The sequence below is a fragment of the Takifugu rubripes genome, chromosome 13 (assembly GCF_901000725.2).
Source record: "Takifugu rubripes chromosome 13, fTakRub1.2, whole genome shotgun sequence".
In the NCBI taxonomy this organism is placed as follows: domain Eukaryota; kingdom Metazoa; phylum Chordata; class Actinopteri; order Tetraodontiformes; family Tetraodontidae; genus Takifugu; species Takifugu rubripes.
The window spans coordinates 7,220,523-7,238,872 of NC_042297.1; the positions used below are offsets into that span (position 1 = coordinate 7,220,523).

An 18,350-nucleotide genomic window follows, 5' to 3' on the forward strand; every position below is an offset into this window, starting at 1 on the left:
GTGGATTTCCTGCTGGAGCTTGCAAGAGAGTTGGCTCAAACCCACTTGGGTAAGAAAAAGGCCCAAAAGGAACAATTATTTCGGCAACAACCCTCCACATCACAACTAGGAAAAAGAGCCAAGTGTCAGGCTAAAATTAAATGTAGGGACAATCACGCAACTGTGCGCTGTGTTGACTGCTACCGATATACATGTGGGAAATGCCGAAAGGAGCAATGGCAGTGCCAGGATTGTGAGTGACTGCTCAAATGTATTTCACTCATAATGCATGGTTTTTCATTCTTTGTAAATATGCTTGGGTTTCTTTTTCTTTTTTACTATTTTTAGCACAAAAATAACAATTACTTCTGCAACAACCCTCCACACCAAAACTGGGAAAAAGTTGCTTTTTCATTCTTTGTAAATATGTTTTGTTTTTTTAACAATAAATGTCAGTGTGTTGATCCCTTCCTTCCTGTTGATCCTTTCCACTGCATACAGCTCATAGTCCAGTTTAAGTCTTTATGGCTATGTTAACTGAGGTATTTATCCATCTCACAACTAAAGCTTGCTCTCAAAAGAACCTCCTGAGCTGTAAGGTATGTCCCCTCCCCCACACAGGTTCAAGTGGCTCCAGCCGTGTGCCACTAACAGCCACATTTCCATAACAAAATGAGTGTCCACAGGGGGGACTTGGGGCCAATTGGCCGTCTTGTGGGTTTTCTAGGTAAAAAGGCCAAATGGCCGCTCTCTGGGACTTCTAGTGTTAAACGAACTGTGTTACGCGAAAACACTACGTCACTCGGGAAAAATAATAAAACAGCTGTTTATTCGTTTTGGGAGTGAATAGAGTTGTGAGAACGACGGTTTGTATTCTATTAATAAAGTTTGACTGACTTATCTGGCTGTTTTATTGACATTCCTTTTAGCGCAGCTCGATCTAGTGAACGCGTCATGAAACCACAGGCACTACGCAGTTTCTATACTATGCGCCTTATAACACGGTGCGCCCTGTGTATGAAAATATTTCTAAAATAGGCTGTTAATTGAAGGTGCGCCCTATAATACGGCGCGCCTTATGGTTGTGAAAATACGGTAACGGTAAAGTGGATAAATCCAAACTGAGTTGTGATATCTGCACACAAGGAAAATTTGTCCAAACCAGGAACAGAGAGCCAGATACACGAGCAAAATCACCACTTGAACTAGTCCATGCCGATCTAGCTGGCCCTGTTGATCCAGTTGCTAAAGATGGATTCAGATATACACTAGCATTTACTGATGACTATTCCAGTACAGTATTCGTGTATTTTCTCAAAGCTAAAAATGACACTGTAAAGGCGACTGAAAGATTTTTTGCTGATGTTGCTCCTTATGGAAATGTGAAGTGTGTTAGAACAGACAACGGCACAGAGTTCACAGGAAAAGAGTTTCAAGCTTTGCTTAACAAAAACAGCATAAGACACGAGTCCTCCGCACCGTATTCACCACATCAAAACGGCACCGCGGAGAGAAATTGGCGAACCTTATTTGACATGGCAAGGTGCATGATCATAGAAAGCAACCTACCAATAGAGTTATGGACGTACGCTGTAATGACTGCTGCGGTGATACGCAACAGGTGTTTCAATACCAGGACGAAACAAACCCCTTTCTTCATGTTGACAGGAAAGAAACCAAACCTTTCCAAGATGAGGATTTTTGGTTCTACATGCTTTGCATATAGACATGACAAAAAGAAATTAGACTCACGATGTGATAAGGGAATTTTTGTGGGATATGACAAAAATAGTCCATCGTATCTAGTCTATTACCCAGATACAAAGAAAGTAATGAAGCATCGACTTGTCAAGTTTGCTACAAGAAATGTTGCTGAACAAGAAACCCAGACTGATCTGACAATAATTGGCGATGATGTTGACAGAAGAAGAGATGAGTCTACCATGCCAAGTGCAGATTTAATGGAAGAAGAGAAAGGAATTTCTCTGACAGAGACTTCTGATGAACAACAAATTCAGATAGAGGGAGGAGGTTGCGAGTCTCGATACCCTAAAAGAGAAAGAAAAACACCATTGTACCTCTCTGATTATGTATCTGAAATAAGTGACCAGATGTTAACAGAGGATATTGACTATTGTTACAGAACATACGATGTGCCCCAAACCTTCAAAGAAGCTATTAGTTCATCCAACTCAGATGCTTGGGCTAAAGCTATGAAAGAAGAGATAGACTCTCTTAATGAAAATGATACATTCACATTGACTTGTCTACCAGAAGGTAAACATGCAGTGGGGGGTAGGTGGGTCTATGCCATCAAAAATAGTGCTGATGAAACAAAGACCTACAAAGCAAGATATGTTGCTAAAGGTTATAACCAAGTGATGGGAGTAGATTACAAGGAAACTTTCTCTCCAACAGCAAATCTGACTTCGATTCATGCTTTGATGCAAGTGGCAGCACAACATGATCTTAATGTATATCAGATGGACATCAAGACAGCATATCTACATGCTCCTATCGATTGTGAACTGTATATTGAACAACCCAAAGGTTTTGAGCAACGCTCAGACATTGGTGAAAAACTCGTGTGTAAACTGAACAAATCACTGTATGGCTTGAAGCAATCCGGTAGGAATTGGAACCTGATGCTAAGTAACCACCTATGTAAAAATGGTTTTGTGCAAAATCCAGCCGACCATTGTGTGTACACTAAGCAAGCAGGAAAAGAGAGAGCAATATTAATAATATGGGTCGATGACCTTATTATTGCTGCAACTAATGATGAATTACTATCCGATACCAAGAAAACACTTGCTGCAAAATTCAAAATGAAAGACCTAGGAAAAATAAGAAATTTTTTAGGCATTGACTTTAAACAGGGTGAAGGAGTTATAAAAATGAGCCAGAGCAAATATATCAGTAAGGTACTGGAAAAATTTGGAATGTTTGACTGTAAATTAAGGTCTACACCATGTGAACAAAAGCTCGATCATCACAGTGAAGCTGATCCAGTTGATGCAAGGATGTATCGTGAATTGACGGGAAGCCTTATTTACATAATGACATGTACAAGACCTGACTTATGTTGGATAGTGAGCAGATTATCACAGCATTTGTCTGAACCAAATGAAAAACACTGGCTAACTGCCAAACATGTACTGAGATATTTGAAGGGAACAATGGATCACAAGCATTGTTCTGGAAAATCGAAGACAAACCTAAAAATCAGTGCCTACAGCGACTCTGATTGGGGAGCCGATTTGAGTGACAGGAGAAGCACCACAGGGTTTTGTGTGAGCTTAACTGACAGCGGACCGCCTATTTCATGGAAATCTAAGAAACAGGTCACTGTTGCCGAGATCCGAGTCTGAAGGACTCCTGGGCGGTGCCGCCCAGGAGGGCAAGGAAGGGATTCTCAGTGTAGATTCAGTGTAGATTCTCAGTCATCCAGGTCATAGTTATCCAAAGTAGTTTTCTGTGTTAACTGGACTCTTTTTCTTCTCTTTTGAAGACATTTCGCCTTCTATCCAGAAGGTTTCTTCAGTTCTGAACTTGCTGGGGACAGAGCTTGAAAATATAGCCCTTGTGGACCATTAGCATGCTAATGATCTGTCACCTGAGAGTCATTGGCAGGCTCATTGGTAGGGCCATTGGTAGGGTCATTGACCTAGTTTCAGTTGGTCAATCTCCCCTTTCTGCTGGCTCACATGGTGGTGAGTCGATAGGTCTCCTGAGATGGTGTGAACATTTGGTTTGTTGTTAGGAGTGGAGGACTGCATTGTATGTGGGTGATAGGAAGTGCCTTAGCCCACAACCCACTGTTTAAGGATGTTTTTTCCAATTTGACATGAATGGCTTCCTTGACACCCCTCTCAAACCAGCGATCTTCTCATCGTTCCTCTCTGACAGAATTCCTCTTTTTATCAAACTATTTGGTCTTTGGGCAAATAATTTTATAAAAAGAGTAAATATATTTTTAGGGTTACGGTTAGGGTTATAAAAATACATTTTAGGTTAAAAGATAATTATTACAGTGTTCTAACAGTGTTTGTTGAGACAGTTTGGTGTTGTGCCTAGTTCGGCAATCCACATCCTTTAGGGTTAGTGTTAGGGTTGGGTTAGGCCCTAACACTAACCCTAAACCTAACCGTTAGGGTAAGAGTTAGTGTTGGGGTTGGGTTAGGGTTAGTTTGGGTTAGTGTATTGGCTGGTTCATGGTTAGGTAAGTACTTCTTCATTATCTCCTGAAATTTGCAATGAAGAAATAGAAAATTAAGCCTCGAGTTTTGATTTAAAATCCATTAAATGTGAAAATACTAATGGACACAGCCACAGTTGTTTGGAGCATAAACTCTGTGGTAGAAGAAATAACATAGCAATAGAGATCGGAACCAAGCAAACGGGCATGATTTTCACCAGTCTAAGACAGTCATAAATCTCAAAATAATTGTCAGTCCAGAGCAACTTGAATGTTTACCAATAAAGTCATTTACAGTATGCATCACTGAACATTCTTAGATTCTGAATCGAACGTGCTACTAACAAAATCTAAATAGTGCTAAATAATGAGACTGAAATAATAATCTCCAAAGGGTTATAAAATCATACCCTACCCATCACTGTTAGGATAAAGTCCATCTTTCCATGTTTTCTGTGAGTTAGCAAAATAACGTTTTGAATGGATTTAATTGACCTTTAGATTCTGAAGATACTTTGATCTTTGAAAGAGCAAGACCAAGGGTCTTTCATCATAAAGCAACATATGCTTTGTTATATAACCTTGTATAACTATTACCCTTATTCTCGGTTAATTTGTGTTTTTAAGTTGAACATCCTCTATTAAAGGAAGACAACTCATCTGTCTCCAGGTGCCTGATTTGTTGAGGTCTGCTCTCTGAGTGTTTTCTAGTCGATATTGTTTTAATTCATAATCATATCATTACTGTATGTGTGCCATTTAATGTTTTAATGTTTGTTATTTGAGCTTATGTTTGAGCTAATTACCCTCATAACTATACAGAATACTGTGGACTTACAACCAGAGATCACAGCTGCAACATGTTGAAGACTGATTTTGGAACCCAAACAGAAGAGCAAAGTCAATCCTCTGACCCCAAAACACAGGATTTCCAATCAGAGATCCTTAGCCTGAGGAGAAAACTGGAGCGAGCACAGGAGCGAAACAAACGCTCAGCTGAGGAAAAGTCTGAATGGGTTCAGCAAAGAGCAAAGCTCTGTTACAGGATCGACAGGCTCCAGTGTGACTTAAACAAACAGTTCAAGCTGATGAAATCTAAGGAGGAGCTCCAGAAGGCAAAGTCTGGGGCTATCCGGGATGAGACGGTTATGCAGATTGAAGCAGCCATACTGGACAAGCAGAACCATGTTCTCCAGCAGAATTACCTGCAGGCCAGAGTGACGCAGTTGGAGCAGCAGCTCCTACAGAAGGACAAAGAACTGCAGGACATCAAAGAGAAACAAGCGAATGTGAAATTAAATAAAGAGGAAAATGAAAACAAGTGGAATTTCTTCAAATTCATATTTAGGAAGAGGGAGACCTCCAGTCAAGACATGCCTGTGAAGAAGGGTGACCTCTGTCCTTTGCTCAGACTATTACGCAGCTGGACAAGGAGCTCTATGTCAGAAGAACTCATCTAATGTGGCTCAACAGTCTTTTGGTTGGATGCACTGATGGCTAGCTACTTCCTCATTTTAACACTGTTTACTACCTGAAAATAAAGTTAATTGTAGTTTATAAATCTAAAAATCTTGCTTTTGTATTAAAAACAGGAAAAACTGTTTAAAGTTCTGAACACCAACACAGCTGCACCTTTTATCTGATGAGAATGAGATTAAAAGTTTCTACGCAGCAACAAATGTAAAAGATAAGAGATCACACAGGTCATTATTGGGACTGTTATCTGTCTGTTAGCACCATAGCAAACAAACAGCAAAATGTTGGTTATCTGGTCAACACTGATGTGGACTCAACACTTTATAATGCTGGTGTGTGTACTTGTGTGTGTTTCAGTGGACTTGTGTGTGCACGTGAGCACAGTAATGGAGTGAGTGCGCAAACAGAAACAGATAAGAGGCCGATTCACTGAGTGTTTGTATGAGACTAATTCACCAGTATTAAAGCTGCTGGCTTAATTACTCAGACACAGCTTGTCTGTGGGAAAGATATGAATAAAAATTGGTTCACGGTCAGAAAATCAGAAAACAAAAGATACGAGACTGAAACAAAGTGGTGAAATTGAGTCTGAAGTCTTGAACTTTTAGAGTGTTGAATCATTCCCTTGTATTCCACAAACATCCTAAAAGTGAAGCTAAAGCAGCCATGGATAGTGATGAGTAAACAGAAAGACTAGTATTGCATGTGATGGCTCAAGGAAATATTAATAAAGTGTAATTTTACTGAAAGGTGTTTATTTTCAGTGACATTTGTGAGTGAATGCTCCAATAATTACAATGAGACGATTTAAAGAAATGCAAACCAGTTGGAGTCTTTCATGTATAGTTTTCATACTGAACTGAAAACCCCCCACAATAAAACAAAGTTCCAGATGATCTCAAAATGAGATAAATAGAGTATTTGCAATGAGTCAGGGTGACAAAAAAGATTAATCTCTGATTTTCCATTTTTCTGGTGCACAGAGGACTAATTAGGAACCAAGATTATACCAAGATGTTAAACTACAGAACTACACTTATTGCTGAGTGTTGAGTTGTCAGCTGCAGCCTGCAGTCACCAAATATTTCCTTCTTTACTTTAGATCCTCACTATTGAGGCTCTAACGAAGGGCTCCTTGTGTGCATGAACAGAGAAACAGTCAGCTGGCCTGAACTTCCTACCTTCATTCATGTGTGCGGGCATTTAGTCATTGATGGGGAGCTTGCATTGTGGTTCATATGTTAATAAGGATGGATGACTGTTGTTTTCCAAAAGTCAGACTTGCTAAATGAAGCTACGTATGTCTCTTCGTGACCTCATTAAACTAAATACATGAAGCTTTTTTATTAACTAAAAAGGATAAAAAGCTTCATGTAGGTCACAAAGAGACAAACGTAGCTTCATTTAACAACATTTAACATCTAACATTTTTTTTAAAAATTCTGTGAAATATTCCTAAAACAATATGTCTTCATATTGTTTAAAACAATATGTCTTCATATTGTTTTGGTTGCAGGATTAAACACTTTTGCATGTTTCGCTACACAAATGCGTGTTTTACATAAGTGCCTCATGGTAGACCTTAAGAAATTAAAAACGGTTGCAGTCAATCTGACACTTGCATGCCAATATCTGATCACCAGTCACTTACTGAGCTGCACTTGCTGATTGGAATCTTTGGTTTTCTACTGCAGGATGCAGGGATGCTTTTAAATGTCTTTGTCCTGTTTGTTCCGTATTAACCTGGGATTACACAGGAGCAGATCTAAAATGGATTGGTATTGTGTTGTAAATCCAAATGTGATTACGCTTGCTTTCTAAACAATGCAGCCTCTGTCTGTGTTGATCTCAGTCGTACACTTCCTGCTTGACCTTGCCTGAGTGGATCAATAGTTGTTATTATTTTATGGTTATGGAAGTCATTTTAATTCTAGTGAGATGCCAACATCTCCATCTGTATTCATGAGGACAGCTCATCATGTATTTTTCCAACCCTAAAAGGAAGTGTGACAGTCAGGCCTCTCTTCCTTTTGCACCATGATTCTTGACACATGGAGCCCAGAGGAAACTCTTGAACATGCATTTGTGGAACTTGGTCTAACAAGTGATAACATCCTCATGTTGACGCAACAATGTGGCGAATAAATATTTTGCATTTTTGCCTCTACACTAAAGGACTTTACTGCAACCTAGCTAACAATCAGTAGGAGGCTTCTCCTTTATCAAGAGGAGCAGACATGCATCTTCTTGCTGTTGCCTGAAAGCTGCTGCTTGGTCCAGGCTCTGGCTTTGATGTTACCATATCAAGGTCCCCCAAACTGCATTAGCTTCTGACCAGGGCCCTCCCCCCTCACAAACGCAGACAATGCTACAGAATATATATAGAAACAGCAATATGCAAATGTATTTCCTTACTTTTTTCACTATTCACTCATATATGGCTCCAGTTCATTTGAAAGCCTGACTCTTGGCATCACCCATCTGAACTGGAAGGCAGAAAAGCCACTGTTTGTAGTTGTATATCAGCCCCCTGCTGGGCCACATTCAGAGTTCCTATCTGAGTTCTCTGATTACTTATCTCACTTGGTCCTTAGAACGGACAAAGTCATTGGAGACTTTAATATCCATGTAGATGTTGTAAATGACAGCTTTATAAAATGGCTTCATTTCATTACTTGAGTCAGTTGGTTTCCTCCAGCAGATAAACCAACCAACTCATAGCTTTAACCACACCCTAGATCTAGTTCTGACTTATGGTGTTGAGGTAGAACATGTGTCAGTGCTCCCTCAGAACCCACTCCTGTCAGATCATTCTTTGATCACTTTTACATTTATGATTAAGGATGCTTCTATCCTCAGAGCACAGTTTTACTATAGCAGATGTCTTTCAGATAATGCTGTTGCTAAGTTTAAGGAAGTGATCCCTGTGCTAATCCCAGGACCACTGTGTGTTTCCCCAGCGATCAGTCATTATAATCTTAGCCCTGCTGAGTTGGTTTTAATTGTGTCAGCATGAATGTGCTATCCCCTGCAAAGGAGACTTCTGGGATTTTCATCTTCATTGGTGACATCTATCCAGTTTCAGACTGATAGCTAAACCTGATTAATCCTTTAAACTGAGTTTATACAGTCTACATGACCATGAGCAGGAATCCAGGCAAATATAGATGCAGCGTGAACATTTGAAGATGTGACCTTTCTTTAATATTCAGGAAACCATGAGTCTTTAATAGTAAATTGTTCTCGCGAGACCCTGAAACATTTATCAGAGCATTTCAGTGTTCTACCTTCTTTTTTCCCCACTGAGGAAGCATTTAAAGGAGGCTCAGAGGAGCAGAATTTGATGAATAATGTAAGGAGGACATTGGTAAAAACTTACAGAATCTTATTTTCTGTACTTGGAGAATCTGGAATAAAGCACATTTGTTCTCTAGCGCCTAGAAAATCAAACAAATTAATTTTACTCTTCAAGCATTACAGAAGGTACCTCAGTATATTTGTCACTCCTCTGAGGGTGTTGCACATGTTCCAATGTGTGTTTAATATAAAGTCTTCTCCATTTCTTCCCTCCCTGGAATGAAAAGAAAGGAAACTTCCTGTGAAACACTGCGGTGTGCACATACATCAATGACTTATCGGAATCATAGTAAAGGCAAACAAAAAGAAGATTTTTGGGCCACATTGAGGTGCAGTGGTTAGCACCGATATCTCACAGCCAGAGGATTCTGGGGTCCCCCCTCTGGGGGCAGGGGCTTTTCTAAGTGGATTTTACGCGTTCTTCCTGTGACACAACTGGGGTCAAACTGACTCCAAGTGAACAGAATAATGTTTTTGGAGCCAGTTTGACAGGCCTTTTGTTGGGCATGCGCATCAAACGCACCTGCAAGCAGTCCACCTTTATAAGGAGGAAGTACTCAGGTGAGGCTTTAATAACAATCATTTAGCCCCACTCTGTGACTTTACATCCCATCTTCACCTCAGTGTGAAGAGCACTGGCTGCTTAAAAATTAGGCGATCGCATTGATTTATTTTAGGAGGTAGTTGGCCTGCTGACAATGGTGAACAGACTTGACTCCAGACATGAAAGAACAGGCAACAAGAAGGAGGAGCGGAGACGTGATTGCCCCTAGGGTGTGAGTGGGTGAGGGGGTGGTATGTGTGAATGGCTTCTATGAATTTTAACCTCGGGAACATGTACGTTTGCTTCTTTAATGAAACCCCCCACCCCCCACATGTCTGAGACCACTAGATGTGCAGAATTAAGAAGAAAGCCAACCTCCCCAGTCACTCATGACAAATGCAGCCCTGCTCCAGGAGAAAGAGCTCCCACTAATTTGATTTTCATCTGGACTTCTCTCACATGGGTGGGAACAAACAACCATAGACATGAGTGGTGAAAGAGGCAAGCAGGTGAACCTGAAAGCTGACAAACGAGAAGATCTGGAACCAAGGTCAAACCCAGAGTTTTATTACTGGATGTATATCAGATGACAAGTGCCACTGGACCCGGTACTGAGGTGGAGAACCTCGAGCCAGGCAGGACAATGTGCTCAGTGCCTGTGAGAAGATACATATGCAGCATACATGAGTCCCGACCACCACATTGTGAATTAAGTGCTGTGATGTGACTTCATTAGGAATTTTATGCATTAGACATTGATGAGAAGGTTGGAAGTGGACATGTGCTGAAAGATTGTGGGCTGTTGTTAAATATGTCGTCAATTGTTAAATATGTGGAATATTACAGCAGCACAGAAAAAAGGAGAGAACACCAGTCGTGTCAGGGAAATCTCTATTGATTCTACTAAAACTCACTGTGGCGGTTGAAGAAAACCCATTTGTGGTCTTCAGCAACTCTGGACAAAATTAAGAGACCTTTACAAAATGATCACTTTCTATGATCTTGCTATTTTACGGTATAGATTTGAGTAAAAAGAACATAATTTATTCTATAACCTACTGACATTACTCCCAAATTCCAACTTATGTCATTAAATTTGCATTTATTTATTTTTATTTATCAGTGTCTGTTACAATCAGTATTAAGTATAACAAGCTACAGTGGCAGGAAAAACTATTTTACTAGGAAGAAACCTCGAGCAGGACTAGACTCATGCGGGGAAATCTTCCTGCTAATAGACTAAAGGGTAGACAAGGAGGATAAGGGGAAGACAGATAGAAGAGAGAATTGATATAAATTATTCAAATACTTTTGTTATTGAGGGCGGTGATACTTGGAGAGAATTTATTTACAGAAAATGGAAAAAGGGAAAGAAGGCTCCAGTCTTTTCAGGCCTTAAATAAAAAAGGTCATATGCTTTTTACAACACATTACTATACAGTATTTTAAATTGGGATGTGTTCAGAACTCAATATATTTTATAACCCTGATTTGCAATCGCAGCTTTCACAAGTATACAATAATTTACTATACTAATCCCAGTTGAAGGTCCCAGATTAAATTCACAAATCCATGATGCTTAATGTATTTAGTGTCTGAAATGTCAAACATGTCCATTTAATTTCAATAATGATCATAAATTAATATAATTAATGAGTTCTGAAACATGCGTTTGTGTCTCTGATGATGTTTCGTTTCATTTTCTGCCACTTATCCGGATCCGGGTTGCGGGGGAAGCAGCTTCAGGAGGGATGCCCAGACAGCCCTCTCCCCGGCCACTTCCATCAACTCTTCAGGGGAAACCCCCAGCAGCTCCCAAGCCAGGCGAGAGATCTAATCTCTCCACCTAGTCCTGGGCCGGCCACGAGGCCGCCTCCCGGTGGGACATGTCCGGAACACCTCTAAAGGGAGGCGTCCGGAAGGCATCCGAGCCAGATGCCCGAGCCACCCCAACTGACTCCTCTCGATGTGGAGGAGTAGCGGTTCTACTCTGAGCCCAATTTCAATCTCAATCTTTATTTATATAGCGTCTTATACAATCAAAATTGTTTCAAGGCACTTTCCAGAAACCCAGGGCCTAACCCCAGACAAGCAACAGTGGCAAGGAAAAATTCCCCTTTAACAGGAAGAAACCTTGAGCAGGACCAGGCTCATGTAGGGGGACCCTCCTGCTGATGGCTGGCTGGGTAAAGAGAGAGGAGAGGAGATGAGAGGAGAGGAGAGGAGAGGAGAGGAGAGGAGAGGAGAGGAGAGGAGAGGAGAGGAGAGGAGAGGAGAAGGAGAAGGAGGGGGAAGAGGAGAGGGGAGGGGAGGAGAAGGAGAAGGAGAGGGAGGGGGATAGGAGAGGAGAGGAGAGGAGAGGAGAGGAGAGGAGAGGAGAGGAGAGGAGAGGAGAGGAGAGGAGAGGAGAGACACACACAAAAATACACTATACAATGGGTAAGCGGGGCCGGAGGTCATCATGCAGCTCCGAAATGTAAATAAATAGAGAGGGGAGTGGGGGAGAAGCAAAACAAACTACACAGGAATCATCATAACTAGTCTGCTTGATGAGGAGGAGGAAAGGAGAGGAAAGGAGAGGAGGGGAAACCATGACCCAGTGGGGTGACAGAGGCCTGTCAGGTGATCATGTTTCCGGACCCCGGCAGCCTTGGCCTATAACAGCATAGCTAAGATGTGACCTAACGATTAGACGACCCCCTAAGTATGATAATTTGTCTATCTATGATAGTAACTGGAACTACAGAATTAACAACAATAAGCTTTTTCAAAGAGCCCCTCCCGGATGTCCGAGTTTCTCACCCTATCCCTAAGGCTGAGCCCGGCCACCCTGCGGAGGAAACTCACTTCAGCCACTTGTATCCGTGATCTCGTTCTTTGGTCATCACCCAGCGCTGATGGCCATAGGTGAGGACTGGGACGTAGATCGACCGGTAAATCGAGAGCTTTGCCTTCCGGCTCAGCTCCTTCTTCACCACGACGGATCGGTTAAGCGCCCGCATCACTGCTGACGCTGCTCCGATCCGCCTGTCGATCTCCCGTTCCATCCTACCCTCACTTGTGAACAAGATCCCAAGATAATTGAACTCCTCCAATTGGGGCAGGACCTCCTCCCCAACCCGGAGAAGGCACTCTACCTTTTTCCGAGCGAGGACCATGGACTCTGATTTGGAGGTGCTGATCCGCATCCCTGCCGCTTCACACTCGGTCGCGAACCGTCCCAGCATTTGTTGGAGGTCCCTGTTCGATGGCACCAGAAGAACTACGTCATCCGCAAAAAGCAGCGACGAGATCTTCTGCCCACCGAACTCGACAACCTCCACTCCCCGGCTGCACCTAGAAATTCTGTCCATAAAAGTTATGAACAGAACCGGTGACAAAGGGCAGCCCTGGTGGAGTCCAACCCTCACTGGCAACGAGTCCGACTTACAACTCCTGCTCCTTTGGTACAGGGACTGGACGGCCCTTGTCAAGAGACCTTCCACCCCATATTCCCGGAGCACCCCCCCACAGGATGCTCCTGGGGTCCCGGTCATAAGCCTTTTCCCAAGTCCACAAACACGTGGACTGGTTGGGCAAATTCCCAACTCCCCTCAAGCACCCCTGCAAGGGTAAAGAGGTGATCCGTGGTTCCACGACCCGAGTGAAACCCGCATTGTTCCTCCTCGATCAGAGTTTCAACTATCAGTCTAATCCTTTTTTCCAGCACCCTGGCATAGACTTTCCCAGGGAGGCTGAGGAGCGTGATCCCCCTATAGTTAGAACACACCCTCTGGTCCCCACTCTTAAAAAGAGGGACCACCAGCCTGGTCTGCCAGTCCAAGGGCACTGCCCCCGATGTCCACGCAATGTTGCAGAGGCGTGACAACCAGGACAGCCCTACAACATCCAGAGCCTTAAGATACCCCGGGCGAATCTCATCCGCTCCCGAAGCTCCGCTGCCGGGCAGCTGTTTCACTACCTCGGCAACTTCCGCTCTGGAAATTGGATGGTCCACCTCCTGGTCATCCGACTCTGTTCCACCTTGAGGATACGTGTTGGTAGGATTGAGGAGCTTCTGGAAGTATTCCTTCCACTGCCGGATAATTGCCCCAGGAGACGTCAGTAGCTCCCCATGCACACCTAACACGGTGTGGACGAGTTGCCGCCTGCCGCTCCTAAGGCGCTGGACAGTTTGCCAGCAACAGTGGCAAGGAATTCCAAAATGGAAGAGGAACAGGCCCTGTCTACTGATAATGGTGTTTCAGGAAGAATCTATCTTTATCCCCTTTACTCTAACTCACTTCACAATAACTTTAAGGTTCTATAATAGGCTGATGATAATTGTACTGGTCCGAAAGTAGGATTCTGACTTCTGCTGCTGATATTTATCAAACATGGATAATTTTCTCACACACTGTCCAAGTTTAAATGCTCCAGTTCCCCTGAGTTTCATAGTCAATCCGAACTTGGATTAGCACCGTTACACTATATCCGTTTTAATTGCTCTGTATAGAGTGCAAAATGCAAGAAAAAATCACATGATACAAAGATGTGTTACCTGGCAGCTAGATTGGACTCTTATTGATGCTACTTGATTTGATCATGTGTTTTGTTAATGTTACCAAGCTGTACCTGAATTGGCGACACATCTGCTGTCTTGTATCCACAGAAGGACCTCAGTTAAAGTAAACAAAGTGCCACAAACATGCTGGTACACATGTGGCATAGTTAGCATGGTATTTTTATGAGAACAGGTCTGCAGAGATGGCCTGATCTAGCCCACAAGCTGTATTCCACCCATGGTATGTGATCTAATTATAAAGAATCCCCAAGATAATAAGAGATGCTGTTGTGTTTAGCCAGAAGTCGGATATGTGGGTCACTAGGACCACCTGCATGTTATTCATCTGCAAACACAAAAAAATGTTTTATTCATCTTTATTCATACCTTTCAGTCATATTTCAAATATACTTGCCTCTAAAATACTTCATTACATGACAGAGATATACAACAACCAGCACTGTTTGATACCTTCTGCAACTTCTTCACATTAAAGGTGCATTTCACAACTTTGTGTCGCCATGAGCAGCCCAGCGCTTCACAACCCCTCGTGCGAGGACAACAATCGTCACAGTGAGAGACTGCAGTAAAGTGACTCCTACAAAAGTAGTTTGTAAGGTTTTAAGGCTTATCCATTTGAAGCTGCTGGGTGAAAGGTTAAGATGCTGTGGAGTGCCGACTTTAGAAAGAAAGACTGAAATCATTTGGATCATGACACTAAAATATTTTCCCTTCACTAACAACCTGTGTTCATTTTGTGGGGAGGGAAAGAAGGCAAAGGTCACAGTTAAACAAAAACACATCAAATCAGCAGACATTGTGTCACACCAAAGGAACCCTTCTAAAATGTGCCACCCCAGACTCTTGAAGGTCAGTTACAATAGATGGAAGGTTAACAGTCAACTTGTCTTTCTGCTGTAGGTGATGAAGTGTGTGTGTGTGTGTGTGTGTGTGTGTGTGTGAACGTGCACTCGCATGGACTCAACACACTGATTAAAGAGCATGTTGCCAACAGAAAGAAGAAAACCACACTGCTTCTTTTAATGAACGGCGCTCTGCACCCGTTAGCTCAAACACAAAAGACGCTTTTCAAATCAAATTACTCAGGTCACCAATTCACCAGGAAACATCTTTGGTTTATCATGATCAATATGATTGAATAGAATCTGAAACTGAGTTAAATTTAATCGTTTTACAAGTGCGAAGGTTCGATTATGTTGGACTCGGCCTGGTTAAATATCAAAGCAGAATCCCTGAACAGAAAAGGTGAATCAATCATTAACTACCAATCAGTTCTGACAGTGTTGAGGTCAGTGCACTTCTGATGTGAATCCAAGCTGTAAATCAGGTCATTGCAGCCACTTTAACTCAACAGGAGCTTTTTTTGTTCTCAAGACTACAAAATAACAAACATATTTGACTTGGACAAAATACTGAAATACATCAACTGAAAGGATCAACTATCTGCATTAGTTTGGAAGACGAGTGTCTCTCCAGTGTGTCCAGGTTTAAACTGCTGCTACGGCTTTAGTTTGTGATACAACAGATTTGGCTGTCTGAGGCATTGGACACTCAATAAATGGGCATTAGGCTCTTGTAATCTTGTGATGTCAGTAAAGTAAAAGTTAATACAGTCAGACACATTTGATTAGTTGTGTGTTCAGATGCTTTGTGCTGTCAGAAACAATGTGTGCACTCCCACTTTCAACCAGAGCTCCTCATCGCTGTACAAAGCCACCATCCCAAATAAGTCTGAAAATGTCTACAGCTTTTTTCAGTTTTTAAAAATTCAAAGTTGCACAACCTTCTGTTGCTGATGGCTACTGCCAGGATAGCCAGGTGATATATGTTGCTACTGTGGTTACCCTGACGTAATGATGCTAGGTTTCACAATAAAGGCCATGCATAATAATTTGCTTTGATATTTAAATGGTTTCTATACAGTTGGATAAAGCTGCTAAATAAGGAGGAAACTGACATTGTTTCAATCTTCAGTTGCTTGAACTGAAACAGAATCAGAGGTGGAACAAATAATGCTTAAAATGAACTTAAATCAACATGTTATGCATTGTTTAAGCAGAAATAAAGTGAGTTATGGCAGATGAATCAAAGCCAATGGGAACATCATTAAAACACTTTTATCCAACACATAAAACAATAAACATGTAACCGTCAAATCAAAGCAATGTACAGTACACACAAAGATCTGTATGGAATGTGCATGTACGTTAACATTTAGCAATATAATCACGGAGACAAATCCCAAATTCTTTCCCCTCAATGATTCAAACAACCAGTTCTAATGACACACTTCTGGGAAACATGAACAACCAAAGACAAAGGCCTTCTCCCCTTCAAATTAACACAAGCAGTTGGATATTTATCTATAGATATGCATATTGCTTCACTTCAACAATCACCTACGTGATGATGAATCCACACACATCAGCTGCTGAGTGATGATCTGAGTCCAACAGCTACCAAACACTGACAGAGCTCTGCCTCACTGGTGTAGTGAACATATTCAACATTCAAACAAATGCTTCTGGACCATGTGACCCACCACTCAGGCCCAAGGCTGACCCCAGGGGCCCACACAGGCCCGATGGTGACCCTGGGGCCCCGCCCCAATGTAAATCTGTCTGTCTCTACGAGCAAAGTCATGTTTCTTTCGCCATTGTCGCATTTCCAGTGACTCAAAAATCATTGTGTCTCCTCATCAGTGTCAGACTCTCTGACCCTTTGACCTTTTTTAAAAGAAAAGGCTAAATATCAAAAACAAAAACAGGTCAGACAAATTGCAACATTACAGAACCAAAACCAAAGGAACAGCAGAGTTTGTATAAACATTGTGCTTGTTTAATTCCATTTTCCTCCACTGTCCCATCTGTGTATAAGTTTAAACTTTATTACACATAATATATAGAGATAAATATACACGGATGTTCCACACTGAGGTTTGTCTCAGTCCAACAGGAGTGTCCTTCTCTGTTTCCTGTCCTTCCCCTCAGTTATTCACCCAATCATCAGTTTTATTCTCATCTCTCTGTCCCTTGCATCATTCAGTGTCTCCCAGAGTCTCAAAGCTTGGATTTGAAAGGAAAAGCTGTTTTCTTCTTCTACGTTTATCTTGGAATTTCTGATTCCTCATTTTATTCCCACAAGTCCTTTGTCTTCTTTGGTAAGGTGTCCGACACGTTGCTGTGTCTGTGGAACAAACTGGAGGGCCACCAAGGATCACAGCTCCAGGCCTCAGAAATACGGGAGAGGCTGCACGAATGTTGATGAAGGGAAGGAAGAGGTGAGGAGGGGGATGCTTACCAGACACATCAAACACCCTCACATGATTAAATATGTTGAATATCTTTCTGGCTGAGCTGCTGCTTGTTAAATTATGATAAAAGAGGCTTAAAGAAAGCAGCGAGGAGACGGACAAAAGTCTCGTGTTGCTGTTCAGCCAAGCAGGAATAATGAAATGGAGAAAGGATAGAAGGACAACGAGTGCAGGACAGACAGAAGGGGAGGAGGAAGAGGACAGAGAAGGGGGGTAAAAGAGCAAAAGCTGGGGCAGCGTCTGTCACTGAGCAGACAGATGGTGCTCTTGGAAGCTCTCATCATCTGTAGAGCAATGCCAGGATGCACGAAAGGCCAAAGTTCAGCCAGCTGGCCAATGGGAGCGAATGTGATCCACCAATCAGAACTGAAGAAACAAAAATAAACATTCAATTAGTCCACACGAAGCAGATCCAAGCAATAAAAACGCAAAATGATAGAAACACGCTGGTCTCAATGGGGGGGTCCCTGCTACATCAAGAACTGTTTGGACCATGAGACTGGTGTCCTGGTTCAACCTGATTGTGAAACAGATGTATGAACACGAGACAATGGAAAAGTAAAACTGATCACGATGAGCCGTTTTTGTGTTCTCTAAAGGTTATATTAATAATGAGGCTAGCAGCCCCAAAACTGTAAAATTACTTGAATCTTTTGTTTTTATTAGTGCTATTATCTTTACTGACACAGTTTACAGCAGTATCAGCGAGGAGAGGGAGTCATTATGTTGAATCATTATATCTTAAATGATTTATTCATTCAATACAGAATTAGTCTTGTTTGTTGTGGAATTTAATTGTGCTCTCTGCTGTAGTGATGAGAATATTATTACTAACATTTTTTCCTTTACTTAGGTAGTAAAACACTTTTCATATAAACATCAGCAACAAACCTCCAGACACAGTTTAAAGAGCTTCAGA

The 18,350-nt window shown here is 41.9% G+C and overlaps 2 protein-coding genes across 7 annotated transcripts in view; one reads left to right on the forward strand and one right to left on the reverse strand.

Annotated features, from left to right (window-relative positions):
• Positions 1 to 4,827: 4,827 nt before the first annotated feature.
• LOC115252096 (interaptin-like) lies at positions 4,828 to 5,720 on the forward strand. Its single transcript, XM_029846460.1, has 2 exons — positions 4,828 to 4,864; positions 5,000 to 5,720. Exon 2 carries the CDS (start codon positions 5,038 to 5,040, stop codon positions 5,635 to 5,637), a length of 600 nt encoding a protein of 199 aa, XP_029702320.1. The 5' UTR covers positions 4,828 to 4,864; positions 5,000 to 5,037; the 3' UTR covers positions 5,638 to 5,720.
• A 3,446-nt stretch (positions 5,721 to 9,166) lies between these two features.
• Positions 9,167 to 18,350, reverse strand: part of mdga1 (MAM domain containing glycosylphosphatidylinositol anchor 1) — a 116,941-nt gene continuing 107,757 nt past the window's right edge. For 3 of the 6 annotated variants that reach the window (XM_029846438.1, XM_029846432.1, XM_029846433.1), the window contains exon 18: positions 17,662 to 17,797. In XM_029846438.1, coding sequence (XP_029702298.1) covers positions 17,712 to 17,797 — 86 coding nt within the window. In that variant the 3' untranslated portion in view covers positions 17,662 to 17,711. Of the gene's footprint in view, positions 9,225 to 17,661; positions 17,798 to 18,350 lie in introns of those variants that run through there. The other 3 variants (XM_029846434.1, XM_029846436.1, XM_029846439.1) reach the window with 3 other exon arrangements.

Excerpts from the sequence above, each read along its gene's own strand:
- LOC115252096 (XM_029846460.1), top strand. The coding sequence starts at position 5,038 with ATGTTGAAGACTGATTTTGGAACCCAAACAGAAGAGCAAAGTCAATCC.